Source organism: Equus asinus, chromosome X (assembly GCF_041296235.1).
Source record: "Equus asinus isolate D_3611 breed Donkey chromosome X, EquAss-T2T_v2, whole genome shotgun sequence".
In the NCBI taxonomy this organism is placed as follows: domain Eukaryota; kingdom Metazoa; phylum Chordata; class Mammalia; order Perissodactyla; family Equidae; genus Equus; species Equus asinus.
In genome coordinates this window covers 123732557-123759445 of record NC_091820.1, presented here as the reverse complement: position 1 = coordinate 123759445, position 26889 = coordinate 123732557, and the positions used below count along the sequence as shown (strand labels likewise).

At 40.4% G+C, this 26889-nt stretch overlaps 1 protein-coding gene and 1 pseudogene across 2 annotated transcripts in view; one reads left to right on the top strand and one right to left on the bottom strand.

Moving 5' to 3' along the window:
* Positions 1-26889, bottom strand: part of CT55 (cancer/testis antigen 55) — a 90151-nt gene that overhangs the window by 13677 nt on the left and 49585 nt on the right. The window contains exon 1 of one of the 2 annotated variants that reach the window (XM_044763812.2): positions 8376-9714. The exons of the other annotated variant lie outside the window; for it this stretch is intronic. Coding sequence (XP_044619747.2) covers positions 8376-8807 — 432 coding nt within the window. The 5' untranslated portion in view covers positions 8808-9714. Of the gene's footprint in view, positions 1-8375; positions 9715-26889 lie in introns of those variants that run through there. 2 annotated transcript variants of the gene reach the window in all.
* LOC106830423 (intraflagellar transport protein 20 homolog pseudogene) lies at positions 22346-23018 on the top strand (annotated as a pseudogene).

Genomic DNA, 26889 nt, shown 5'->3' with positions numbered 1-26889 from the left:
GCCTTATGGTTTCAGGTCTCACCTTTAGGTCTTTAATCCATTTTGAGTTTATTTTGGTGAATGGTGAAAAAGAATGGTCAATTTTCATTCTTTTACATGTGGCTTTCCAGTTTTCCCAGCACCATTTCTTGAAAAGACTTTCTTTTCTCCATTGTATGCCCTCAGCTCCTTTGTCAAAGATAAGCTGTCCATAGATGTGTGGTTTTATTTCTGGGCTTTCAATTCTGTTCCATTGATCTGTGCACCTGTTTTTGTACCAGTACCATGCTGTTTTGATTACTGTAGCTTTGTAGTATGTTTTGAAGTCAGGGATTGTGATGCCTCCCGTTTTGTTCTTTTTTCTCAGGATTGCTTTAGCAATTCGGGGTCTTTTGTTGCCCCATACGAATTTTAGGATTCTTTGTTCTAATTCTGTAAAGAATGTCATTGGGATTCTGATTGGGATGGCGTTGAATCTGTAGATTGCTTTAGGTAGAATGGACATTTTAACTATGTTTATTCTTCCAATCCATGTACATGGAATGTCTTTCCATCTCCTTATGTCGTCATCCAATTCTCTCAGAAAGGCCTTGTAATTTTCATTATATAGGTCCTTCACTTCCTTAGTTAAATTTACCCCAAGGTATTTTATTCTTTTTGTTGCGATTGTGAATGGTATTGTATTCTTGAGTTCTTTTTCTGTTGGTTTGTTACTGGAGTATAGAAATGCTACTGATTTATGCAAATTGATTTTATACCCTGCAACTTTGCTGTAGTTGTTGACTACTTCTAACAGTTTTCCAATGGATTCTTTGGGGTTTTCTATATATAAGATCATGTCGTCTGCAAACAGTGAGAGTTTCACTTCTTCCCTCCCTATTTGGATTCCTTTTATTCCTTTTTCTTGCCTGATTGCTCTGGCCAGGACCTCCAGTACTATGTTAAATAAGAGTGGTGATCCTTGTCTCATTCCTGTTTTCAGGGGGATGGGGTTCAGTTTTTGCCCATTGAGTATGATGTTGGCTATGGGTTTGTTGTATATGGCCTTTATTATGTTGAGGTAGTTTCCTTCTATGCCCATTTTGTTCAGAGTTTTTATCATAAATGGCTGTTGGATCTTGTCAAATGCCTTCTCTGCATCTATTGAGATGATCATGTGGTTTTTATTCCTCAATTTGTTGATGTGGTGTATCACGTTGATTGATTTGTGGATGTTGAACCATCCCTGTGTCCCTGGTATGAATCCCACCTGATCCTGATGTATGATTCTTTTGATGAATTGCTGAATTCTGGTTGCCAAAATTTTGTTTAGAATTTTTACATCTATGTTCATCAGTGATATTGGCCTGTAGTTCTTGTCAGGTTTTGCTATCAGCATGATGTTGGCCTCATAGAATGTGTTAGGAAGTGTTCCATCTTCCCTAATTTTTTGGAATAGCTTGAAAAGGATCGGTATTAAATCCTCTCTGAAAGTTTGGTAGAATTCCCTAGGAAAGCCAGCTGGTCCTGGGGTTTTATTCTTTGGGATGTTTTTGATTGCTGTTTCAATCTCTTTCCTTGTGATTGGTCTGTTCAAATTGCCTCTTCTTGAGTGAGCTTTGGGAGATTGTAGGAGTCCAAGAATTTATCCATTTCCTCTAGGTTATCCATTCTGTTGGCATATAGTTTTTTGTAGTATTCTCTTATAATCTGTTGTATTTCTGCAGAGTCTGTTGTTATTTCTCCTCGCTCATTTCTGATTTTGTTTATTTGAGCTTTCTCCCTTTTTTTCTTTGTAAGTCTGGCTAGTGGTTTGTCAATTTTATTTATCTTCTCAAAAAACCAGCTCTTTGTCTCATTGATCCTTTCTACTGCCTTTTTCGTTTCAATAGTATTTATTTCTGCTCTGATTTTTATTATTTCTCTCCTTTTGCTGACTTTGGGCTTCATTTGTTCTTTTTTCTCTAGTTCAGTTAGGTGTGCTTTAAGGTTGCTTATTTGGGATTTTTCTTGTTTGTTAAGATGTGCCTGTATTGCAATGAATTTTCCTCTTAATACAGCTTTTGCTGTATCCCATATGAGTTGGTATGGCATGCTATCATTTTCATTTGTTTCCAGGTATTTATTTCTTCTTTAATTTCTTCAATGATCCATTGCTTGTTCAGTAGTGTGTTGTTTAGTCTTCACATCTTTGTGCCTTTCTCAGCTTTTTTCTTGTAATTAATTTCTAGCCTTATAGCACTATGATCTGAGAAGATGCTTGTTATTATTTCAATTTTTTTAAATTTGTAGAGGCTTGCCTTGTTTCCCAACATATGGTCTATCCTAGAGAATGTTCCATGTGCACTTGAGAAGAATGTGTATTCAGCTCCTTCAGGGTGGAGTGATCTATATATGTCTATTAAGTCCAATTGTTTTAGTTTTTCATTCAGCTCCACTATTTCCTTGTTGATTTTCTGTCTGGATGATCTTTCCATTGATGTGAGTGGGGTGTTGAGGTCCCCTACTATTATTGTGCTGTTTTTAACATCTTCCTTTAGGTCTGTTAATAGTTGCTTTATGAATCTTGGTGCTCCTGTGTTGGGTGCATAGATATTTATAAGCGTTATTTCTTCTTGATGAAGTGTCCCTTTGATCATTATATATTGTCCCTCTGTGTCTCTCTTTACCTGTCTTATTTTGAAATCCACTTGGTCTGATATGAGAATTGCAACACCTGCCTTTTTTTCCTTGCTATTTGCTTGAAGTATTGTCCTCCACCCCTTCACCCTGAGTCTGTGTTTGTCCTTGGGGCTGAGGTGTGTTTCCTGGAGGTGACAAATTGTTGGATCTTGTTCTTTAATCCATTTTGCCACTCTGTGTCTTTTTATTGGAGAGTTCAATCCATTCACATTGAGAGTGATTACTGATGCATGTGGACTTAATGCTGTCAATCTGTCGCTCATTATCTTGTTTTCCTGTGTTTCTTTTCCTGTGTGCTTTAGACTATCCATTTAATACTGCAATTTCTTATGCTGGGTTTCTTAGATTTTTCCTTATCTATGATTTGTGACTCTGTTCTGTATTTTATTTTAGTGTCTACCTTGAAGTTTGTATTTAGAATCTCGTGTATAATATAGTCTATTCTCTGGTGGTCTCTTACTTACTTGACCAATACTGATTTAGACCCTTTGCTCTTCCCCTCCTAAATAGCTATTTTCATTTTTTATTCCAACTCATCTTATTAGTTTGCAGTTAGAGTGCTAAGATCGTCCTTGTTTTGGTAGTTTCCTTATTTTTACCCTAATGCTATAGTTGAATATTTGCTATCCTGTTCTGGTTCTATCCATTGGTCTCCCTAGTCTGTGGATTGTGTCCCCTTTCTCCCTTTTTTCTTTTTTCAAGTATGAGAGCCTTCTTGAGGATTTCTTGTAATGGAGGGCTTTTAGTTACAAATTCCCTTAACTTTTGTTTGTCTGGAAAAGATTTAATTTCTCCCTCATATCTGAAGGAAATTCTTGCTGGATAGAGTATTCTTGGCTGAAGGTTTTTATCCTTTAAAGCTTTGAATATATCACTCCATTCTCTCCTAGCTTGTAGGGTTTCTGTAGAGAAACCCGCTGACAGTCTGATAGGGGCTCCTTTATAGGTTATTCTCTTTTTTTTTCTTACTTCCCTGAGTATTCTTTCCTTATCATTCCTATTTGCCAACTTTACTATTATGTGCCTTGCGGTGGGTCTTTTTACATTGACAAATCTAGGAGATCTAAAACCCTCCTCTACACACATTTCTCCGTTGATCCCTAGATTTGGGAAGTTCTCTTCAATAATTTCGTTAAGCACACTTTCTGCTCCATTTTCCTTTTCCATATTCTCGGGAATTCCTATGATCCTTATGTTCTTACTCCTCATTGAATCCATTATCTCTCGGAGATTTTCCTCATTTTTTTTAATTCTTAGTTCTCTTTCTTCCTCTTTCTGGCGCCATTCAGCCTGTCTGTCCTCGATTATGCTGATTTGCTCCTCTAGGTTGTCTACATGGGCATTCAGGGAATCCGTATTCTGTTTTATCTGGTCCATTGTGTTTTTCATCTCAAGTAATTCTGTTTGATTCTTCTTTATGATTTCAATCTCTTTTGTGAAGTAACTACAGAACTCGGCTTGTTTCTCTATCTTTCTCTCTACCTCATTGAGTTTTTTGATTATAGCTGCTCTGAATTCATTATCACTTAGTTTACCTAATTCCAAGTCCTCAGGACTTAATTCTGTGTTTTTATTGTTTTCCTTCTGGTCTGGGGCTTTTATAAATTGCTGGATGGTAGAGGAGCGGTTGTTTCTCATGGTGGTAGAATTCAGTTGCAGTTACAGCCTGTCGCCACTAGATGGGGGTCGAGAGCGGCGTGTTAGCTCTCCGCCTTGGGGCAAGATGGCTGCGCCCACTGGCTTCGCTGGGGGGGAGGGGCTGTTACACGCGCCGGTCTGGGTTCAGATCAGTTCTGTTCTCTGGTCTCCCAAGGCCCTTGATTTATGGGGTCCCCACGGACGGAAGCTTGCCCCTGTCAGCGGGTCTCCACTGAATCAGCGGCAGGAGTCCTGGATGATCCCCTGGTCACGCGGCCCCTCCCTCACTCCTTCCCGACCCCCGCCGCAGCGATCGCAGACTCTAGGGGAGGGAGCGATGTTCTCTCCTACGTTCCAGCGCCTCCGAAGGTGTAAAGCTAGGTTTATGATCTCCGCCTTCTTGGTATTGTAGGTCTCTAACGAGCTGGCATTATGTTTATTCTCTGAAATTCAGTTCTTCCAATCTTTTGTTGTATTTTGGAGGGGAGAGAATCCCGGGTCAGCTCACCCCGCCATTTTGCTCCGCCCACCTCTCCCACATTTTCTGATAAGTGATTTCTGTATACCTGAGCAAGGATAGTTTTGGGTTCATGGCGGGTAGGTGGAAGAGGAAGTCAGATTTAAGTGGATTGACACATGACAGGAAGAGATGGCAACAGAGACAGATAATTCTGTGAGTTGCCTTGCCTGCAAAGGGAAGAGAGGAAGCTAAAAGAAAAAGCAATCTGAGGGGCCAGGACTTGTATTTTGTGAGCTAAGATTTGAGCGTGTTCAAATGTTGATGGATACTGGTCTTTAAAAGAGGGAGAACATAAAAAGACAGGAAGAGAAGAGATACTCAATATGCGAGAAAGGGTTCTAAGAAAGCAAAGAGAATGGGATCCAAAATACAGGTATGGAGAGTTGGCTCAGAAGGAAAGACACCTTTTCTGTTTTAGCAGGACAGAAGGAGGAGGAAGGGATAAGTGAAGACATGGGTAGATTTATGTTGTTTGTTAAAACAAACAAGAAAGACCAGCTTTGGAAGGAAATGAAAAGCTACCCAACCCTATCCCCCGTGGACTGCCAGTCCTAAGGTGGCTTGACAGATGACTTCCTTGTAATCTTCATGGAATATAAAATTTTGATATTAAATTGTGCAGAAATATAAAAAATGAAGGAAAGTTCACAATTCCTTTTATAAATCTAATATAACAGTGACTTCAAAAACTGATAACCATAGTATAAAAGAGACAGCTTTAGATCAATATGGAAATCCAAACATCTAAATAAAATAAGCAAGCAAATCTAGCAGCACATTATAAGAATTATACATCATAACCAAATGAGGATCATTCACATAAAATAAGAATAGCTCAATATTAGGACAATGATTCATATTTTCATCCATATCAATAGCTCAAAGGAAAGAAAAACTAGATGAAGATCTTCAGGGTACTGAAAAACATTTGGAAAATTCATCATCCTTAATTTTCAAAAAGATCTAGAAATGTAATACAGAGGACACTTCTTTAACATACCTAAGATATTTCAAAACATCTGTTAGTATCATGCATTCCAATAAAATGGAAACCAGATAAGGCTATAACTAGTCTTTCTTGTATTTCAAGAGGCTCCTTTTTTCACATTTTAACATTTCTGAAACCAAGAGAGCAACCACAATTAATGTATACTCTAAATTTCCATTATTAAATTATTGGTGTGCCCTAAAATTCACAGAGGTCTTAAAAACTAATGAGATTCTGTTTGAAAAGGCCAATCAGTGTTGAATAAGCATAAATACTGTACTTTCTAGATGTTAAGATCCCCTTTTAAGATCCTGAACCATACTATTTTGCATTATACATGTCAAAAAACTCTGTTGATTTTGAAGTTACAATCGTAATCTACAAAAGAACTAAAAAGAATGTGCACACGTGTGTTTGTATAAATTAATACTGATAAAAGGAACAGAAAAATGGACAATGCAATTTAGCCAAATTCCACATCTTTCATGATGCAAAGTCAGCAAATATTGGCTAATCTTGCTAAATCAAGAAAAGGTGTAAGAATATTATGTGTGTTATCCAGGTGCCCATGACAAGAGGGCTTCTATTTCTAAAAGTGAAAACCACAAAAAGCACCATGTCTGAGGAGTAAAAGTTGCCCAGGAGGATGTGAAGGGTGATTTTTACTTTTCATTTTATATCCTTCTAGGGTTTTAATTATTTATGTATGATTTTTACATATATATAAAACTTTTCAAATGTAGAGAAAGTTTATATTAAGCATTCAGCTGACAGTTGCTATATAATAGTAATAATAATGATAAAGTACATCTCAACCATTGAAGAAAGACACAAAGAAGAGTTCAGTAAGTTTGCCATCTACCAAATTGTATAACAGAAATCAATACTATATAATAGTAGACAAAATTGGTTTGAACATATAATACATAAATATACTAATAATGATTTAAATTATTCTTAAGTTAAAATTTTATTCTTAAACGTTACATAAATGATTTAAATTGAAATGTATATTGATAATGGAACAAAAATATTAAAAATTTGAGAAACAAAATTGGCAGGAAATATATAGAACCCATTTGAAGAAAAGTATAAAACAATTCAGAAGCATATAAAAGGAGAGACATGCTTTTTGGAGGAAAAGACTATTATTGTTATGTCAGCGCTCCCTCAATTAAATCTATAAACTCAGTCATCCCAATTTAAAACTCCCACAGGTGTTGTTGTGGTTGTTGTGGTTAGGAGTAGGGGAACTAAACACAATGTTTCTGAACTGATACAGAAAAACTAACATACAGGAATGGTCAGGAAAATTCCAAAAACTTAAGCAAAAGTTTTGACAGGGAAACCAGGCTCCCAAACATTGAAATATGTTATAATGCTTCAGTAATTCAAACCATTTGATCATACCTCCAGGGCAAGATAATACAATCAAATAAACACAATAGGATGTCCCCACAGATGCAAACGTCTATAAGAATGCAGCGCATGATAGAAGTGGCACTTTAACTCGGTAGGGAAAAAGTGGATTATTCCATTAAAGGTACAGGGACAACAGGGTAGCCAATAACAAAATAAAATCTGGATCCTTCTCTTAATCACTATACCCAAATTAACTCCAATCAGACTGAATATTTGGATGTAAATAAATAAATAACTTTCAGAAGAAAACGTATGTGAATATTTGTGTAAATTATGAAGTGGAATAAGCCTTCGTAAGGATTTTTTTGGAACAGAAAAGCCACGTGGACAAGATGGACACATTTATAGTATATAAAAATTAAACTCCACAAAAGTTAAAAGACAGTCTTGGTGGAAGTATTTTACAAAACGTTTACATGAAAAATTTCCTAACAAAGCTCTAATAAATAGCTCTGATGTTCCTAATACATAAATAGCTCTAAGAAAAGGAAAGTTTCTCTACTCTCACCAACACTTAAAGAAATGCAAAACAAAATTATGAGACTGCTTTTCACTTTTCAGATTGGCAAAGATTTCGAAGATTGATAATATTTTCATTCTTGTCAATACTGGCAAACAGGCAGCTTCACAGCCTGCTGCAAACTGTCAATTAGTACAATAAAGCTGAAGCATAATCTGACTACACCTATTAAAATGGTAAATATCTGCACTGAGGTAATGGTTGCATGACTCTGTAAATTTACTAAAACTGTTATTGAATTACACCCTTAAAACCAGAGAATCTTATGGTATATAAATTGTACCTCAATAAAGCTGTTTTTAAAAAGAGATTAAAACATATGTCTGTTCACCTAGCAATTACATTTCAACAAATGCAAAATTCCTTTACTTGGGTGAAAAAAGTAAGTTTCAGGATAGTATAGACTCTAATAATTATCATTGGTAAGCACATTTGTAAATGCTGAAGAGTAGATATACAATTTATACTTTTACAAACAGAAACCACTACAAAGATAAGAACAAATTCCCACACAATACGGTAAATGGGACTTCAAATTCCACTCTGGCTCCACTATACCAGGGTACTTCAGATAGGCTGAATAAATAGTAGCAAGGTTGAAAACTCCCCAGGAATAAAGACAGTCCCCAAACTCGTACTAATCTTACTTTGATCGCTTTCAATCCATGAGATGTTTCATCTTCTTCCACAACTGCAGTAACTTTTTGTCCAACCTTCAGAGGCACACTGCTAGTTACAACATCACTGCTGAAGTAGATCAACTCATCAATCAAGCCATAATCATTACAGAACTTTGTCACAACTCCCTGCACAGTTTTAAACCTGGTGTCATCTAAAAGATGAGTAAACAAAAGTTTTTCATTAATTAATCTCAAAAGCAAATACACATTACAAATAAGTCCTACCAGAAAAAGATATGGTAGACAATGATCTAAATCTAGAAATAAACTGGGCGGGACGTGAGACACAGGTGACACTGACAGTAGAGCATAGTGGGTAAGTGTGCAGGATTCTAGAGGCAGAATGTTCAGATTTAAATTCTGGTTCCACCGTTTCTCTGGATAGCAGAGCGGCTCCATGCCCAAGGCGGCGCAGTGTCATTGTTAAGAGTACTGAGTCTGGAGCCAGACTGCCTGGTTCGGAACCACAGCTCTTCCACTTACCATCTCTGTAACCCTGGGCACATTTCTTAACCTCTCTGAGCCTGTCTTTATCTGTAACACCAGGACAACAACAATATCTGCCTAAGAGAGTAGATCTTAAATGTTCTCACCACAGAAAATAAGATAATTATGTGAGGTGATGGAAGTATTAACTAGCCTTATGGTGTAATCATTTCACAATATAGACAAATATCAAATCATCACATTGTACACCTTAAGCTTACACAATGCTATATGTCAATTATATCTCAATAAAGCTGGGGAAAAAAGGGTTGCTATAAATATTAACTGACACATACACATCAACTGCTTGGAATTGTGAATGTCTCCCACAGGGTAGCGCTTATATGTTAGTTGCTGTCATGGTATCTGCATCTAGACAGTCTTTAAGCATGCATTGTTGTTATATAATTTCACCATTATCAACAATGGCATCAGCAGCAGTATCTGGAGATTCTTAAACATCTCACCAGACAAAGCATACAAAGAAATCTGGAGATTTAAATCTAGCCCAAATAAGCATCTGAATCACTTGGGTTTAGTTTTTTCTGAACAAACTCAGCTAGTAAGCCATAACTTGTGATCTGAACCTAGAGAGTCAGCCTGCAGAGCCCACACTATGAACCACAATGCCTTAGGTACTTCCCCAAAGACTTGGGGGAATTGACAGGATGGCTGGGGAAAATCTTGATTATAATAGATTATGGAATCAGACGCCAAGAAAATCCTGAAAATTTGGAAAAAATAGGTCAAATTTGTCAGGTGAAATCATAAAATACAAAAAAGTGGAAGGAACAACGGTGACAACTGTCACTTAGGCACATGAAAATACTGTACAGGTACCTGCCCCCGTCCCCTGCCCCTGCACCCCCGTCTTATCCGAAAGTTCGCTTTACGCCACATTGCTTTTACGAAAGACCTGCAGGAGTACCTGCTTTCGCTAACTGAAGGCAAACCGAAGAGGATTTTACCTTTTATGAAAAAAGGCAAAAATGGAAAATAGTGTTTTGCGTTTGTTTTGCAGTGAGCCATTATAGAGCCAGCGCACATCCCGGGCAGCAAGAGGGGCGCCGCCAAACTCCTTCCTGGGGAACTATACTCAGTATCTCAGCACCAAGCTGCCATAGCTTTGCACTGTGTCTGTGAGCATCTGTGCTTTATCTTGATTTATTTAGGGAGAGTCTGGCAGCAGGAATGCCGGGTTTCTACTGAGAGAATAATGCTCACCAAAGAGGCGTCTCTTCCAGAGGCCCATCCTGAGCACACTGGGCAGTGACTCCTGTGGGAGGAAGGGCCTCCGGGGCGGGGATTGCCCAGGGCAGGAAACGGCTGCTGGGCCTCAGGGTCTGGGGGAGACTGGCCCCGTGTCCTCTCCTTCCTGCTTGTGTCTCCCTGACTCGGCTGTGAAACGGACTTGACAAGACTCTGGCTGCTCTCCTGGGAGTGTTTTGAGGATTAAATGACACGAATGCCCTTGAGGCCTCGGGCCCAGTGCTTGGCGCAGACAAGGACTGGACACACATTGGAACTGATGCGATTCAGAGCAGGGATGCCATCACCCCAGCAAACCTCAGCTTTAACGGATCCCCACCCACAAAACGACGCCTTCAAAGTGTCCCCAGTCATCCACTCAGTGTCAATTCTGGGGCAGGTTTTTAGGATACACAGGTGAGCAAGTTAAACACATCTCTGCACTCTTACCGACGAGCTATATGACTGTCCACTTGGCTTCAAAACCTATGCCCATTTGGGAAACAAAATCAAATGTACCCTCAAATCACGGAGATGCACTCTACTGGAAATATGAGGAGGAATCTGTTGCATATTTGCATAACATATGCACAATGTAAGTTCCAAAAGCATCTGGGGAAATGCAAGGATGGGGCACATCTCCCCAGGGGCCTTCTCTGTCTACACCATGGCCGCTTCAGACAGGAGAGTGCCGGGTGTGCTCAGGGGCCAGGGACGCCCTACCCACAAGGTGGCGCCGCCTGGGGCATGCAGCGCCCTCCTGAGCCCTTGAGGCCCAGAACTAGGAGTGGGGCGCACGCCTAAGTGCAGGTCCCTGGAGAGGGAGGGGGTGAGTTCAGTACCTTCCAAGAGCCTCAGATACTGAGCTCTCTGTGACTCCGACGAGTACATTCTCCTCCAGAAGGCAAGAGCCCTGGAAATAAACCGGAACATGGTCCCGTCGACAGGGCAGCTTGGGCCCCGTGTGACAATGGGCGCGAGGTTTGCTTCTAAGTCTCTGCCCCGCAGCTTCACTCTGGTCACGGCAGTTGCTCAGAGGTCGTGCCAGCTCCTCGTACCGCCCAACCTCTAGCCAGAGGGGCTCACACAAGCCTTGACTGCAGCTGCCACTTGAGGTACTTTAGTTTTCCGGCGCCCACCATCCAGCCAATGGGGGCGTAGTGCACTTGGTGGAGGCCACTGAGACGCAGGGGGCTGGTGGGCGGGACTTCGTAGCTCCTCCCACCACAGGTGAGGGTGGAAATATGGTGGCCTACCGGAAAGCTCTTCCAGTCCGACCCCTTTTTGTATGTCTCAGGGTAGAGGGTCTTGTCTGCCGGCTTCTGCAGAGAGGGCCTGATGCCTGTCTTGGAAGGTGCTACAGCAGCTCACTCCGAGGATGGAGGCAGGCTCCAGGTTCTGGCTCCCAGGTGTCGAGCCCCGACTCCTCACTACCTTAGTTCTTTTCTCTTCCTTTGCTTCTTGGCGCCCTCTACTCACCCTCCCCACAACAGCCCTACCTCCTCACCCCTACATCCACTCCACAGAGAGTTCACTGGTCAGCTCTAAGCAATGGCTTTCTGTTCAATGTTAAGTGATATAATAATGTTGTGAAAAAGCCAAACTTTCACATCTACTTAGGCCTCAAAACATAGGCTGTGACCCGCTCTGCTTGGAAGCTGGGGCCAACTGCGGCTTTATAGCAAAGCACTCATTATGGTCCTGAGAGACACATTTAAGTGTGATCTGGAGATGAGGATGGCTAGGTGAGGAGGGTCAGGTGATGTAGCGCCATGCAGGGAGTTTGGATTATATCACTACTATTTTCTTTTGGGAACCATGCAGACATGGTCACATTAAGAATATTAAATGAGGGGGCCAGCCTGTGGCCTAGTGGTTAAGTTCGGCATGCTCCCCTTTGGCAGCCCAGGTTCGGTTCCCAGGCACGGACCTACATCACTGGTCCACGGCCGTGCTGTGGAGGTGACCCACATACAAAATAGAGGAAGATTGGCAACACTTAGCTCAGGGCGAATCTTCCTCAAGCAAAAAGAGGAAGATTGGCGGCATATATTACCTCAGGGAGAATCTTCATCAGAAAAAAAAAAAAATTAAATGAGGATTTGGGTTGTCTTCAATGTACCACTTACCAAAAATCTGTTTCTAAACCATTTGTGTAGCTTTAAGAATTCCCATTTCTAGGTCATAGTGGAGGCCATTTACATGAAAATGTCTGGAACAAGACTCAGATGTCTCCAATGTGCCCTCAAAACTGTGAAAAACTTGTAGAGGCAGAGTATCTACTTCCCAAAGCCCACCAGCATATAATTTGGTGGGTACTATTCTTTCAACATCATGGCCAGTCAAGGGCTCCTCAGGGTCTTGGGATCTAAGACAGAGACCTGAATCAGCCTCCCTGTCCCATTTTCTTACCAGTATCCATCCTGAATTCCAGGCTACTTCCTAGGACCAGGGCTTGCCTTCTGCACCTCGAGCCCCTACCCTCAGTACCCTGCATTGCCCCCACATACCCACCCTCTCTCCAGGAAGCCCTGGCCAGCCAAGTGCTCTGGACCCTAGGAAGTATCCTGTGGTGGAAGGAGAGTAGAAGCATTTACCCATCTGTGATGGCGCTTTCTGAAACCCAGGCCCTACAGCCTCACTCCCCACCTCACCAACCCTCCTGTCATGGATGTCTTCTCAACCTCAGGAGATGCCAACTTCTCAGTTCTCCTGGGCTATAGGTTGCCAGAGTTCCTCACCTCCAGTACCCTCCTCTGGACCACTCTCACTGCCCACTGCCCCTTGTGCTTCTCAGATACATCACTCAGAATCCTCATCAGCCTGCTCTCTGGGGACCCTCTAATGCCTCCTCCACCACTAAATCCCTTAATAGCCCGCCCTCTCCAGCTCAGAAAAAATCACATCTGCTATTTTTGCCAATATTGTTAAAGCTGCTGCAGGCTGGACCTGTCTCCACCTGGTTCTGACCGGCCCAAGAAATAGCCCCAGATTCCTGAGCATGGGGCAGTACACACTATCTCCATATTCCACTGGCCCTCGACACTGGGCAGCTTAACATCTAGGGCATCTAGTGGGCCTAGCTGTTCCCTCTCCATTTATCAGGTTAAGGATTTTCCCTTCTACTCTCAGTTTTTTGAGTGACTTTGTCATGAAAGGATGTTGGATTATGTCAAATGCTTTTTCTGTTGAGATGATCATCTGTTTTTGGCCTTTATCCTATTAATATGCTATAGAATATTGACTGATCTTCATGTTTAACCAACCTTGTGTTCCTGGGATAAATTCCACTTGGCCATTTTTATGAGCTGAATTGTGTCCCTCTAAATTCATATGCTGAAGTCCTAACCCCCAGTACCTCAGAATGTGACTATATTTGGAGATAGGGTCTGTAAACAGGTAATTAAGTTAAAATGAGGTGATTAGGATGGGCCCTGATCCCAGTGTCCTTATAAGGTGAAATTTTGACACAGATATAGATAGAGGGAAGACCATGTGAAGACACAGAGAGAAAATCACCATCTATAGGCCAAGGAGAGAGGCCTCAGAAAAAATCAGCCTCGCTGACAGCTTAATCTTGGACTTCTAGCCTTTAGAACTGTGAGAAAATAAATTTCTCTTGCTTAAGCCACCAAGCCTGTGATACTTTGTTATGGCAGTCCTGGCCAAGTAATACAGTCATTGTGTACAATCCTTTTATATGTTCCTGGATCATTTGAGGAATTTTGCTTCTATTTTCATGAGGGACATTGGTCTGTAATTATTTTTTTTTCTTGTGATGTTTCTGTTTAGTTTTTGTATCAGGGTAATGCTACTCTCATAGAATGAGTTGGGAAGTGTTCCCTCGTCTTCTGTTTCTTTGGAAGAGTTTGAGAAGTATTGGTATTCATTCTTTAAGTGATTAGTAGAATTCACCAGTGAATCAATCTAGACCTGGGCTTATTTTGTGTGTGTGAGTGTTAGAAGTGTTTTACTTACTAAGTCAATCTCTTTACTTGTTATAGGTCTATTCAGATTTTCTATTTCTTTTTTATAAGGATTTTGGGTTTTATTTTTAATTTTTTATAACAACTTCATTGAGATATAATTCATATACCATAGTACCCACAATTCAATGTCTATTTCTTATTGAGTTAGTTTGATAATTTGTGTCATTCTAGGAGTTTATTCATTTTATCTCAGTCATCTAATTTTTTTGGCATACAGTTGTTCATAGAATTCTCTTACAGTCTTTTTATAGATAGGCATGTCCTCACTTTCTTTCCTGGTTTTAGTAATTTGTGTCTTCTCTCTTTTTCCTTGGTCAGTCTACCTAAACGTTTATCAATTTTCTTGATCATTTCAAAGAACCAACTTTTGGTTTTATTGATTTTCTCCATTGTTTTTCTATTCTCTATTTCATTTATTTCTGCTTTGATCTTTATAATTTCTTTCCTTCTGTTTGCCTTGAATTCAGGTCACTCTTCTTTTTCTAGTTTCTTATGGTGGAAGGTTAAGTTATTGATCTGATATCTTTCTTTGTTCTTACTCTGCAATTTCTGAAGTGATTCTCCCCTAATACTCTTAGTTGCTCTCATAATAAGGCTCAAGACCCCAGTGGGCCCTGGGGTTGGTGGCCTTCATTTTGGGCCCTTTACACTGGGTCAGCTGCCAAGGTGCCCAGGCATACTTTAGGAGCTCAGAGACACCAGCACTCTGAAAGTCTCCTATAAACACACATTGCCTTGAATTGTTTATTCATTCCTCATTTGTTTGATGTCTCTCTTTCCTCCAGACACTGAGCTTAATTTCTCCATATTTCTTAGCATAGTGCCTTGGACTCTGGTGTAAGAACTTACCAATTTTTATTGACTGACTGACAAACTGACTGATGGACCCTTTAGCTGCCTATTCCCTTGGCTATATCCCCCTTTTTAGAAGTTCAGTGAAGGCAGGACCTTGCATCTGCCTTGCTCCCTGGATTAGTCAAGAACAGTCAGTTAAAGAGAAAACACTACAGACATTTCAAAAAGAAAGGAATCTAATGCTGGAGTTAGATATTGACTAATCTGTTTAATGTCTAGAGGAGCAAAGGCCAAGGGCCATGGGTACCACCGAGGAATCAAGACAGTGCAGGAAGCTGTGCCAAAGCCAGAGCTTCCCTGATGCCTCAGAGCTGGAGACTGAAAGGAAAATGTGGAGTCCAAGAAAGCTGCAGGAACCCTCACCCCTTAAGCCTGCACTAGCCTGCCAGCACCAGTGCCAGAGAAAGAATGCATCCCTTCTGGCCTCCACATATTGCAGCTGTGCCTTTCAGAGTAGTCTCTGACTAGAACTCTGCCTGCAAGGGGTTATGGACATGAGATTGGGACCAAATGAAAACAAAACCCAGAAGTAATTACTTGTTGCTTGGGTGAAGTGTGTGTGTGTGGTCATGTGGGCATGTAACATCTTAGGGATGGCCAATACCTGTCTTTTATACTCTGAATCCCTTTATGGGGCCCAATGGTAATTTATCATGGAATTCTTTCTTAATCACTACTACCATTTATTGAGTGCTTACCTCATTACCAGCCAGTTACTTTTCCAAATACTTTCCATTTATTCACTCATTTAATTAATATTTGTTGAGTGCTGACTATAAGCCAGATACTCTTCTGAGCACTTGGAATAAATCGGTGAACAAAGAGACAAAAACCTTGGTCCTTGTATAACTAATAGTCTCATGGGTTGAGGGAAGGATAGATGATAAAAACAGTGAATAAGTAAAACATATGGTATGTTGGAAAGTAATAAGTGCTACATAAAAAATATAGCAGAGCAAGGAAGTTCTGGAGTGCTGGGGAGGGGTGGCGAGTTGTATTTTAGAGTAAGGTGGTGAAGGTAAACTTCATTAAAAAAAAATAATAGTTGAGCAAGGACTTGAAGGAGTTAGAGAGTTAATGAGGTAGATACCTGGAGTAAGAACTATCCAGTGTGAAACTTTGAAAGCATCCCCTTTAAGATCACGATAAAGACAAAGGAAGCCCCTGAGACTGAAGGTCTCAACCAGGCTTGTAATGCAGCAAAAATGAATATTAGGGTAGGAAAGGAAGATACGAAGCTGTTGTTCTTTACAGATGATAGGATTTTCTACTGAGAAAGCACAAAGAATCAGATATTAATCATTGGAATGAATAACAGAGTTTAATAAGGTTGCTAGATATAAATATAACAAATTAATATAAATATTTTTAAGGTTCTCTTTATATTACCTAGTTTATTCCCACCAACAATGTATGAGAATTATGGTATTTACCACATTCTTACCAGCACTGGGTACTATCCTTTTTTGTTTGGTGATGGCAGTATATATTTTTTAATCGTGTTAACATAATAGATAAAGAGAGTATCTCATTATCATTTGAATTTGCATTTCTTTTGTACCAGAGAGACTGAACATTTTTCCACATCTGTAAACTAGTTGTAGTTCTCATGTTGTAAATTGTGTGTTTCTTTCCTTTGTTTATCCAATCAGTTCCTAGGAGTTCCTTATACAAGAAAGATGTCAGCCTTCTGTCTGTTGTATTTGCTGTGAATATTTTCACCAGTATGATGTATGCCCTTTGACTTTGGCTGTTTTCTGACAGTAGAATATTTCTCATTTTTATGCAATCATAATGGTTAATAATCCTTTATCCAAACATCTTTTTCTTTGGCTAAGGGTCCCATATGTGAATTGCAGTTATCCATTAAATAATAATGCTGATTGTGAATTTGGATTAATTGGGTTCACAGACCCCCACCCATCCTGCTCCAGAGCCCCACTTTCCACCTCCTTTTAAGCTCCCTCTACTGCAAGTCCAGGCAACATGGACCAGTCACAACTCCTTAGTTCCCTCCCTTCCAAACTACTAGATTTTAGATGATGATTACCCTTCATAATGGCTGCTGAAAATTTAAAATATACTACAAGACTAGTACTACTAGTATACTAATATAATACTAGGCATGAATACGATGATCAGATTCTTTAAATGGAAATATTTTATGACTTGGTAGAAACCTGATGCTACCACCATGCCTCCCCTTGTGTGCCAGCCAGCACGGTACCTGGAGAAGAAAAATGAAGCTAACACAATTTCTTTGGACCCAATTCTAAATTATTCCCACAGCCAAGTTGCTCATAGAGTTGGCTACAGACAATGGGAATTGGGTGTGTGAAAACCCTGCAGGATTTGGAGTTTCAACAGCTGGTAGGCAACAATTTTTTAATACACTTACAAAAATATTTTTAAAAACTCATAAAAGAGGAGGGCACTTCTCTTATCTGAAACAAAATAATTGAAAAAGACACATAAGATGACTTACATAATCCTCTCAATGGATTGCAGAAGCCACCTTCCTGAGGCCAAAGTTCTCTTGGGATGGAAAAACAAAAGCCATTAGTTCTGGGATGGAAATGAATGTTCAACAGATTCTGCCAGAATTCTGGCATTTGAGAATGGATACTGTAAATAGAGGGAAAGGAAAGTGAGGAGGGGAGGCAGGAGGTGATGCTTCCTCTAAATCTCAGCTGTCACCAGAAAGTTACAAGGCTCCATTTGCCTGTGGCTGCACAGAAGAAACTGCACTAGCTGTTGCATTCCAAAAGGCACCAACAAAACATCACCCTGTCCAGGGTACAGAGTACCCCTCATACAGGGGATAGGAGGGGGGTCCAAGCAGGCAGAGCCTGAGTGCTGAGTGCCCCCAGCACAGTTGCTGGGAGTCCAGGCTGATTTATAAAAGGCTGATTTATGAAGAGTTGATACTCAGTTGCTTCTGAAGCAAAGGCATTTTCCTTCCTCCAGCTGCAATGCTCCGTTGCTAGAGGCCATTCAGCGCTGTAAAGGAGGCAAGAGAATAGGAGGACTGGGTTGCACTTTTTGGGGGCAGGGCCATGTTGGGGTGCATTTACTCCAGCCAGGGCTCCTATTTCACTAAAGTTTCCCTAAAACAAATCTGGACTGGGACAATGTAGTGAGTTTGAGGGATTATAGGGCTGATCAAGAGGAAAATATGACTACGAGGAAGTAGTACACAACAAGTTTCATTTGGGCAATGCTGTGACAGGTTTGCATGTAAGGGAAAGTCCCTTGTTGCATGAGACCTTCCAGAGGCTAAGGTGTGAAGGAGGGGGCGGGGGGAAGATAAGGTGCAGTCATGGTGGACAAGAATTTGGCAGTCCCTCAAAAAGTTAAACCTAGAATTACCATATTCCTCTCCATGGTATATACCCAAAAGTATTGAAAACAGATGTTCAAACAAATACGTGTACACAATGTTCATAGCTGCACTATTCACAATACACAAATGGTTGAAACAATTCAAATGTCCTGCAACAGATGAATGGATAAACAAAATGTGATCTATCCATACAGTGGAATATTATTCAGCCATAAAAAGAAATAAAGTAGTGATTTTCAGAGGCTTCAAGATGGCATTGTAGGAAGAGCTGGTGCTCACCTTCTCCCATGGACACATCAAAACTACAACTATGTATAGAACAACTCTCTCTGAAAATGACCTAAAGACTAACAGAACAGCTTTTCCACAACTAAGAATAAAAAGAAAAATACACATTGAGACAGGTAGGAGGTGCAGAAATGCGGTCTTGTCAGGATCCACATCCCTGACATAGCGACCCAAAAGCAGGAGGGATATCACAAATGCAGAGCCCCTCCCTGCGGAGTGAGGAGTTTGAGCCCCACATCAGGCACCCCAGCACTTGAGGCCTGCACCGGGAAAATGAACCACCATAATGTCTGGCTTTGAAAACCAGTGGGGCTTACATCCAGAACAACCAAATGGTTGTAGGAAACTAAGACTTTGCTCTTAAAGGGCTTGCACACAGACTCACTCACTCCAAGATCTAGCACAGAGGCAGCAGTTTGAAAAGTTCCTGGGCCATAAGTGAAGGAGATTCATTGACTAATCTTAGAGTGTGTGCTGGAGAGGCAGTGATCTATTGGAACTTTCCCAGGGAACAGAAGCACTGTTGGGCGCCATTTTTAAAAATCTCCTTCTACTTGGCTAGCCCAGCACTGGAAGTTACCATTTTTGACACTCTCTATCTAACTTGCTAGCACTGGCACCCCATCCCTGTGTTCCAGTGGGGCCCCATCCACCCCAGCCTGGTGCTCCTCCACTATGGCAACTGGTCCAGCACTCCTCTAAAATGACTCCTGCCACACCACACCCAGAAAGCAGGCTCTGCTTGGTTTGGTGCCCCTCCAAAGCAGCTCTCTCAATGACAGACCTCATGAGTGGGCTCTGCTAAGCCCAGTGCCCCTCCAAAGTGGCTCTCACCCCACCAGAACCAGAGAGTGCACACACTCCACACAGGATACACTCCTTGAATAGTTGGTGCTAGTGGCCAGGGGGCCTTGCATTTATTGGGCCCTACAGGACTGAAACAATTGGCGAGTTCTTGGCAGGCTATAACCCTCAGGACACTGCACAGACAACAGATTGAAACACATTCCCAGTCTTCCAGAGACCACTCCTTCAAGACTAGGAGAGACAGCTGCTTCACCTAATACATAGAAACAAACACAAAAAGTCAAGCAAAATGAGGAAACAAAGGGACATGTTCCCAAAGAAAGTTCAAGATAAAACACTAGAAAAAACCCTAATGAAATGGAGACAAGTAATATACCTGATAAAGAGTTCAAAATAGTGGTCATAAAGATGCTCAGCAACCTCAAGAGAAGAATGAATGAACACATAGAGAACTTCAATAAAGAGGTAAAAAAATATAAAAAGTACCAAAAAGAAGTCACAAAGCTGAAGAATACAATAACTGAATTGAAAAATACACTAGAGGGGTTCAACAGCAGACTAGATAAAGCAGAAGAAAGAATCAGTGATCTGGAAGACAGGGCAATGAAACTCACCCAAATAGAGCAGCAAAAAGAAAAAAGAATTTTAAAAAGTGAAGATAGCTTAAGAGACCTATGGGGACAACATCAAGCAGAACAACATTCACATTATGGGGGTCCCAGAAGGAGAAGAGAGAGAGAAAGGAACAGAAAACTTATTTGAAGAAATAGTGGCTGAAAATTTCAGTAATCTGGGATAGGAAACAGACATCCAGATCAAGGGAGACTCTAGAGTTCCAAATAAGATGAACCCAAAGAGATCCACACCAAGGTACATTATAAAACAAAATGTCAAGGGGCCAGCCCGGTGGCGCAGCAGTTAAGTTCGCATGTTCTGCTTCAGTGGCCTGGGGTTTGCCGGTTCGGATCCAGGGTGCAGATGGCACCACTTGGCAAGCCATGCTGTGGCAGGCATCCCACATATAAAGTAGAGGAAAATGGTCTCAGATGTTATCTCAGGGCCAGTCTTCCTGAGCAAAAAGAGGAGCACTGGCAGCAGATGTTAGCTTAGGGCTAACCTTCCTAAAAAAGAAAAATGTCAAAAGTTAAAGATAATGAAAGAATCTTAAAATCAGCAAGAGGAAAAAAACCCATTTTACTTACAAGAGAACCCCCATAAGACTATCAGAAGATTTTTCAGCAGAAACCTTGTGGGCCAGAAGGGAGTGGCATGATATATTCAAAGAGCTGGAAGTAGGGCCAGCCCCATGGTGTAGTGGTTAAGTTCAGTGTGCTCCACTTCAGTGGCCTGGGTTTGTGGGGTCAGATCCTGGGTGTGGTCCTACACCACTCATCAGCCATGCTGTGGTGGTGACTCACATATAATGTGGAGGAAAATTGCCACAGATGTAAGCTCAGGGCTAATCTTCCTCTAGAAAAAAAAAAAAAGAGCTGAAAGCAAAAAGTTTCCAACCAAGAATATTCTACTCTACCTGGCAAGGTTATCAGTCAGAATCAAAGGAGAGATAAAGACTTTTCCAGATAAGCAAAAACTCAGGGAGTTCACCACCACTAAACTGGCCTTACAAGAAACGTTAAAGGGACTTCTTTAAGTTGAAAAGAAAGGGTATTAATTAGTAACAAGAAAACATTAGGAAGTAAAAATCTCACTGGTAAAGGTAAATATATAGTAAAGGTAGCAGACTAATTAATTTTAAAGCCAATATGAATGTTAAAAGATAAAAGTAGTAAAAATAACTATAACCACATCAATTAATAAAGGGACACATGAAATACAAAGATATAAAATATGACATCAAAAAATATAAAATGTGGGAAAGGGGGAGTAAAAATGTAGAGTCCTAGAATGCATTCAAACTTAACTTGCTATCAACTTAAAATTGCCTGGAATATATACAGACTGACATGCGAGCTCATGGTAACAACAAAGCAAAAACCTACAGTAGAGACACAAAAAATAATGAGAATGGAATCTAAACATAACACTAATGAAAGTGATCAAATCACAAGGAAAGAGAACAAGAGAAGAAGAAAGGAACAGACAGGAACTACGAAACAGCTAGAAAATGGCAATAAGTACATATCTATCTATAATTACTTTAATGTAATGGACTAAATTCTTCAATTTAAAGACATAGAGCGGCTGAATGGATAGAAAAACAAGACCTTAATATGCCAGCTACAAGAGACTTACTTCAGATGTAAAGACACACAGACTGAAAGTGAAGGGATGGAAAAAGATGTTTTGTGCAAATGGAAACCAAAAGAAATCTGGAGCTATTATATCAGACAAAGTAGACTTTAAAACAAAGAATATAATAAAAGACAAAGATAGACATTACATAGATAAAGGAGTCAATCCAACAAGAAGAAATAACTCTAAAAAATATATTTGCACCCAACATAGGCGCACTTAAATATATAAAGCAAATATTGACAGACCTAAAGGGAGAAATCAACAACAATACAATAATAATAGGAGAGTTTAATACTCAATTTATATCAATGGATAGATCATCTAGACAGAAAATCAATAAGGGAAGATCAGCCTTAAATAACACATTAGACCACATGGACTTAATAATATGTAGAGAATATTTCATCCAAAAGCAGCAGAATACACATTCTTCTTAAGGGCACTTGGAACATTTGATATAGGTACCCCTATGTTCATTGCAGCATTATTTACAATAGCTGAGATATGGAAACAACCTAAGTGTCCATGGATGGATTAAAGGATAAATAAAATGTGGAGGAGCTGATGTGGGTGGGCGAGGGACTGGCTGCCGCTGACCGGAGAGGGGAGCTGCCCGCCGCCGTCAGCCTGGGCTGCAGCATGCCGCCATACCGGGGGGGCGGGGGGGGGCAGCTACACTGTGTGGTCCTCCAGGGCAGGCACCATGTTGCACTCATCTTTGTACCCCCAGCATCTAGCGGTGTTGGCATGTCATAGGCACTCAAGAAATGTGTGTTGAATGAGCAATGCCTGTGACAAGCAACCAGACTTTATTCTTTCCTGACCCTTGCTCCTATGACACATCTCCTCCTGGCTGCCACTATCACCCTTCAGAGCAGAACTTCCCTAGAGAAGCCAGAAGGGAAACAGCTATGGCCAAGACATCCTGGGCGAAGCAGGGCTGCACTTTGATGAGCTGAACAAGCTGCAGGTGTTGGACCCAAAGGTTACCCAACAGACCGTAGAGCTCAAAGAAGAGTGCAAGGACTTTGTGGACAAAATTGGCCAGTTTCAGAAAATAGTTGGTGGTTTAATTGAGCTTGTTGACCAACTTGCAAAAGAAGCAGAAAATGACAAGATGAAGGTCATTGGTGCTCGGAACTTGCTCAAATCTATAGCAAAGCAGAGAGAAGCCCAACAGCAGCAACTCCAAGCACTAATAGCAGAAAAGAAAATGCAGCTCGAAAGGTATCGGGTTGAATATGAAGCTTTGTGTAAAGTAGAAGCAGAACAAAATGAATTTATTGACCAATTTATTTTTCAGAAATGAAAATTTCATTTTATAGCAGAAGGGCAAAAAAAAAAAAACAACCACAAAACCTCTGTACCATTCCAGTGACTTGACTAATGACCCAAGTTGTCGTGTGAGATGGTGTGTAAGGAATGCAGCATCTCCGAAGGCAACAAAACCAACCTGGGGGGGCGTGTTTCAGATATTAGTGCGTACCTGCTGGTGAACACCCAGTGGCCATGGTGGCCCGGGTTCTCACCTCTTGCATTCTCAGTCTGAACTGAGCAGTCTGTATACTTTGATCCTTTTTTGGTAAATTCACAAAGCTTTGGAAGGAAAAGCAATAAATTATTGTTTTCAAAAAAAAAAGAAAAAAAGAAAAAAAAGAAAATGTGACATATATACACAAAGGAATACTACTCAGCCATAAAAGAAGGAAATCTTGCCATTTGAGACAACATGGATGGACCTTGAGGGTATTCTGCTAAGTGAAATAAGTCAGACAGAGAAAGACAAATAATGTATGATTTCACTCATATGCGGAAACTAAAAAACAAAACAAATGAACAAACATAACAAAAACAAACTCATAGACCCAGAGAACAGATCAGCGGTTACCAGAGGGGAAAGAGGTGTGGGGAGGGTGAAATGAGTGAAGGGGATCAATTGTATGGGGATGGATGTTAACTAGACTTACAGCAGTGAACACTATGTAGTGTATACAAATATCGAATTATAAAATACACCTGAAATATACATATAATGTTGTATACCAATTTTACCACAATAAAAAAGAGAAATGAAGCACTCATACTTCTACAACATGGATGAATTTTGAAAACATTATGCTAAGTGAAAGAAGCCAGTCACAAAGGCCACATACTGTATGACTCCATTTATATGAAATGTCCAGAATAGGCAAATCCATAGAGACAGAAAGCAGATTAGCAGTTGCCATGGAATGTCAGGGGGGAGTGGGGATGAGTTGTGACTGCTTAATGGGTATGGGGTGTTTATTTAGGGTGAGAAAAAGTTCTGGAACTAGATAGTGGTGATGGTTGCCCAAGTTTGTGTATGTACCTAAGGCCATTGAATTGTACACTTTAAAATGGCAAATTTTATGTAAAGGAAAACATTCCCCGTTCTCAACAATCCTGACACCAAATGTGTGAGTTTTATACACCAAGCAATTCTCCAATTCTCTGTGAATACCAACTTGGTGTCCTACAATTTAATTCAATGCTGACACTACCCAGAATTAGCACAAACCCCACAGATTAAGGGATCAGTCCCACAAGTCTGCCCCCCGCTTCAGATGCCAATCACAAGTAGTGAATTCCTAGGTTACCCACACTTCTTTTCAGCTTGGCTACAAATCAGGGGTTCCCATGACCCCCTTCTCAGATTCAGTACTTTGCTATAAGGGCTCAGAGAACTCAGGGAAACATCTTACTTACATTTACCAGTTTATGATAAAGGAAATTATAAAGGATACAAATGAATGGCCAGATGAAGAGGTACTTAGGGAGAGCTCTGGAAGGGTCCTGAGCACAGGAGTTTCTGTCCCCATGGAATTTAGGGTATACCATCCTCTCAGCACATGGATGCATTCACCAAACTGGGAGCTCTACACACCCCTTAGTTTAAGGATTTTTATGGAGGCTTCATTACTTAGGCATGACTAACTATTAACTCAATGTCTAGCACCTCTCTTCTCCCTGGGGGATGGGGAGTGTGGCTGAAAGCGCCAAGCCTGTAATCATCACTTGATCTTTCTGGTGACCAGCCCCCATCCTGAAGCTATACAGGAACTCATCAAGAGTCACTGCATTAGAACAAAAGACACTCAGATCACCCCCAGAAAGGGATTTAGGAGCTCTGTATAAGATAATTTTGGCACCCCTATCATCCAGGACATTACAAGGGTTTTAGGAGCTCTATGTCAGGAAGCAGAGTCAAAGACCAAATATATATTTCTTATTATGTCACATCTGTTACATCTATTTTACTATAATTTTTAAAAAGTCAGCAAAGGATATGAATAGATATTTCTCCAAAGATGGCCAATAAGCACATGACAACATGCTCAACATCATTAGTCATTAGAAAAATAAAAATCAATACTACAATGAGATGCCACTTCACACCCACTGGAATATTTATAATAAAAAATACAGGCAATAGCAAGTGTTGGCTAGGACGTGGGGAAATTATAACCCTCATACATTGCTGGTGGGATTGTTAAATGGTGCAGCCACTTTGACAAACCCTCTGGCTGTTCCTCAGAAAGTTAAACATAGAGTTACCATATGGCCTGACAATTCCACAGCTAGGTATATACCCTAGAGAAATAAAAATGTATGTCCACCACAAAAATTTGTACATGAATACCAGAACTACTCATAATAGCCAAAAAGAGGAAACAACTCAAATGTCCATCAATGGATGAGTAGATGAGTAGATAAACAAAATTTGTTTTATTCATACAATGGAATATTATTCTGCCATAAAAAATGAAATATTGATATAGGCTACAACATGATGAATCTTGAAAACTTTATGCTAAGTGAAAGAAGCCAGTTACAAACAACCACATAATTTATGTTCTGTTTACATGAAATGTCCAACATAAGCAAATCCACAGAGATAGAAAGTACATTAGTGGTTGCCTGGGACTGAGAGAAGAGAGGAATGGAGTTTGACTACTAAGAGGTATGGGTTTTCTTTCTGGGATGAGGAAAATGTTCTACAATTAGACAGGGGTAATGGTTGCACAACTTTGTGAATATACCACACATTATTGAATTTCACATTTTAAAAGGATGAATTTTATGGTAGATGAATTATATCTCAATAAAACTGTTATTTAAAAAAAACACTAGTGTGTTTATAAATATTTCCTAATCTGATTCTTTCTGAAGCCAAACATCTGGATGGAAAAAAAATAAGGGGCCAGCCTGGTGGCATAGTAGTTAAGTGTGCACACTCTGCTTCAGTGGCCCAGGGTTCACAGGTTTGGATCTCAGGTGCAGACCTACACACCACTCATCAAGCCACACTGTGGTGGCATCCCACATACAAAAAATAGAGGAAGATTGGCACAGATGTTAGCTCAGGGAAAATCTTCCTCACCAATAATAATAATGATAATAATAATACCAGTACCCACCATATGTAATAAAGTGCTCTATTGTCGATGCCTCATTTTAAGAGGTACACTGACGAAGTGGAGTGTTTCCAGAGGAAGGTAAAGAAAACAATAAAGGAGGTTGTCCCAGGAAGAATGATTGAAAGAAAAGTATGTTGTCTAGAGAACAAATACTTAGTAAGGAGACATGAGTGCTCCTTCAACCATCTGAAGGTATACTATGCTGAAGAAGGATTAACCCGCTACTGTGTTTTCCAAAATTTAGAGTTTAGACCGATAGATCGAAACTGCTTTTGTCCAACATAAGGAATGGGCTTTCTTAAAAATCAATAAAGTTCCTGTCATTTTAGTTGTCCTAACACCAGCTGAAAATTATTCATCGGTCAGGGATATTGTTAAAATAAGTTCTCCATGATGCGAAACATTAAACTATATGGCCTGAGAGGTCTTTACCAATTCCAGATTCTGTGCTTCCAAGTTCAATTTCTGATACTTATTTTCATCATACAATTACCTATGGACCTTGGGGAAAATGGTTTGTTTATAGTAAGCGTAAAATCATGCTTAAGAATGAGTAAATATTTAAAATTACAGAAGAAAATTTGAAGTGAGTTTCTTGTAGACAGCATATAGTTGGGTCATGGTTTTTGTTTTTGTCCTTTTTTTTTATGTTTAGGAAGATTAGCCCCGAGCTAACTGCTGCAAATCCTCCTCTTTTCGTCGAGGAAGACTGGCCCTGAGCTAACATCCGTGCCCGTCTTCCTCTATTTTCCATGTGGGACGTCTACCAC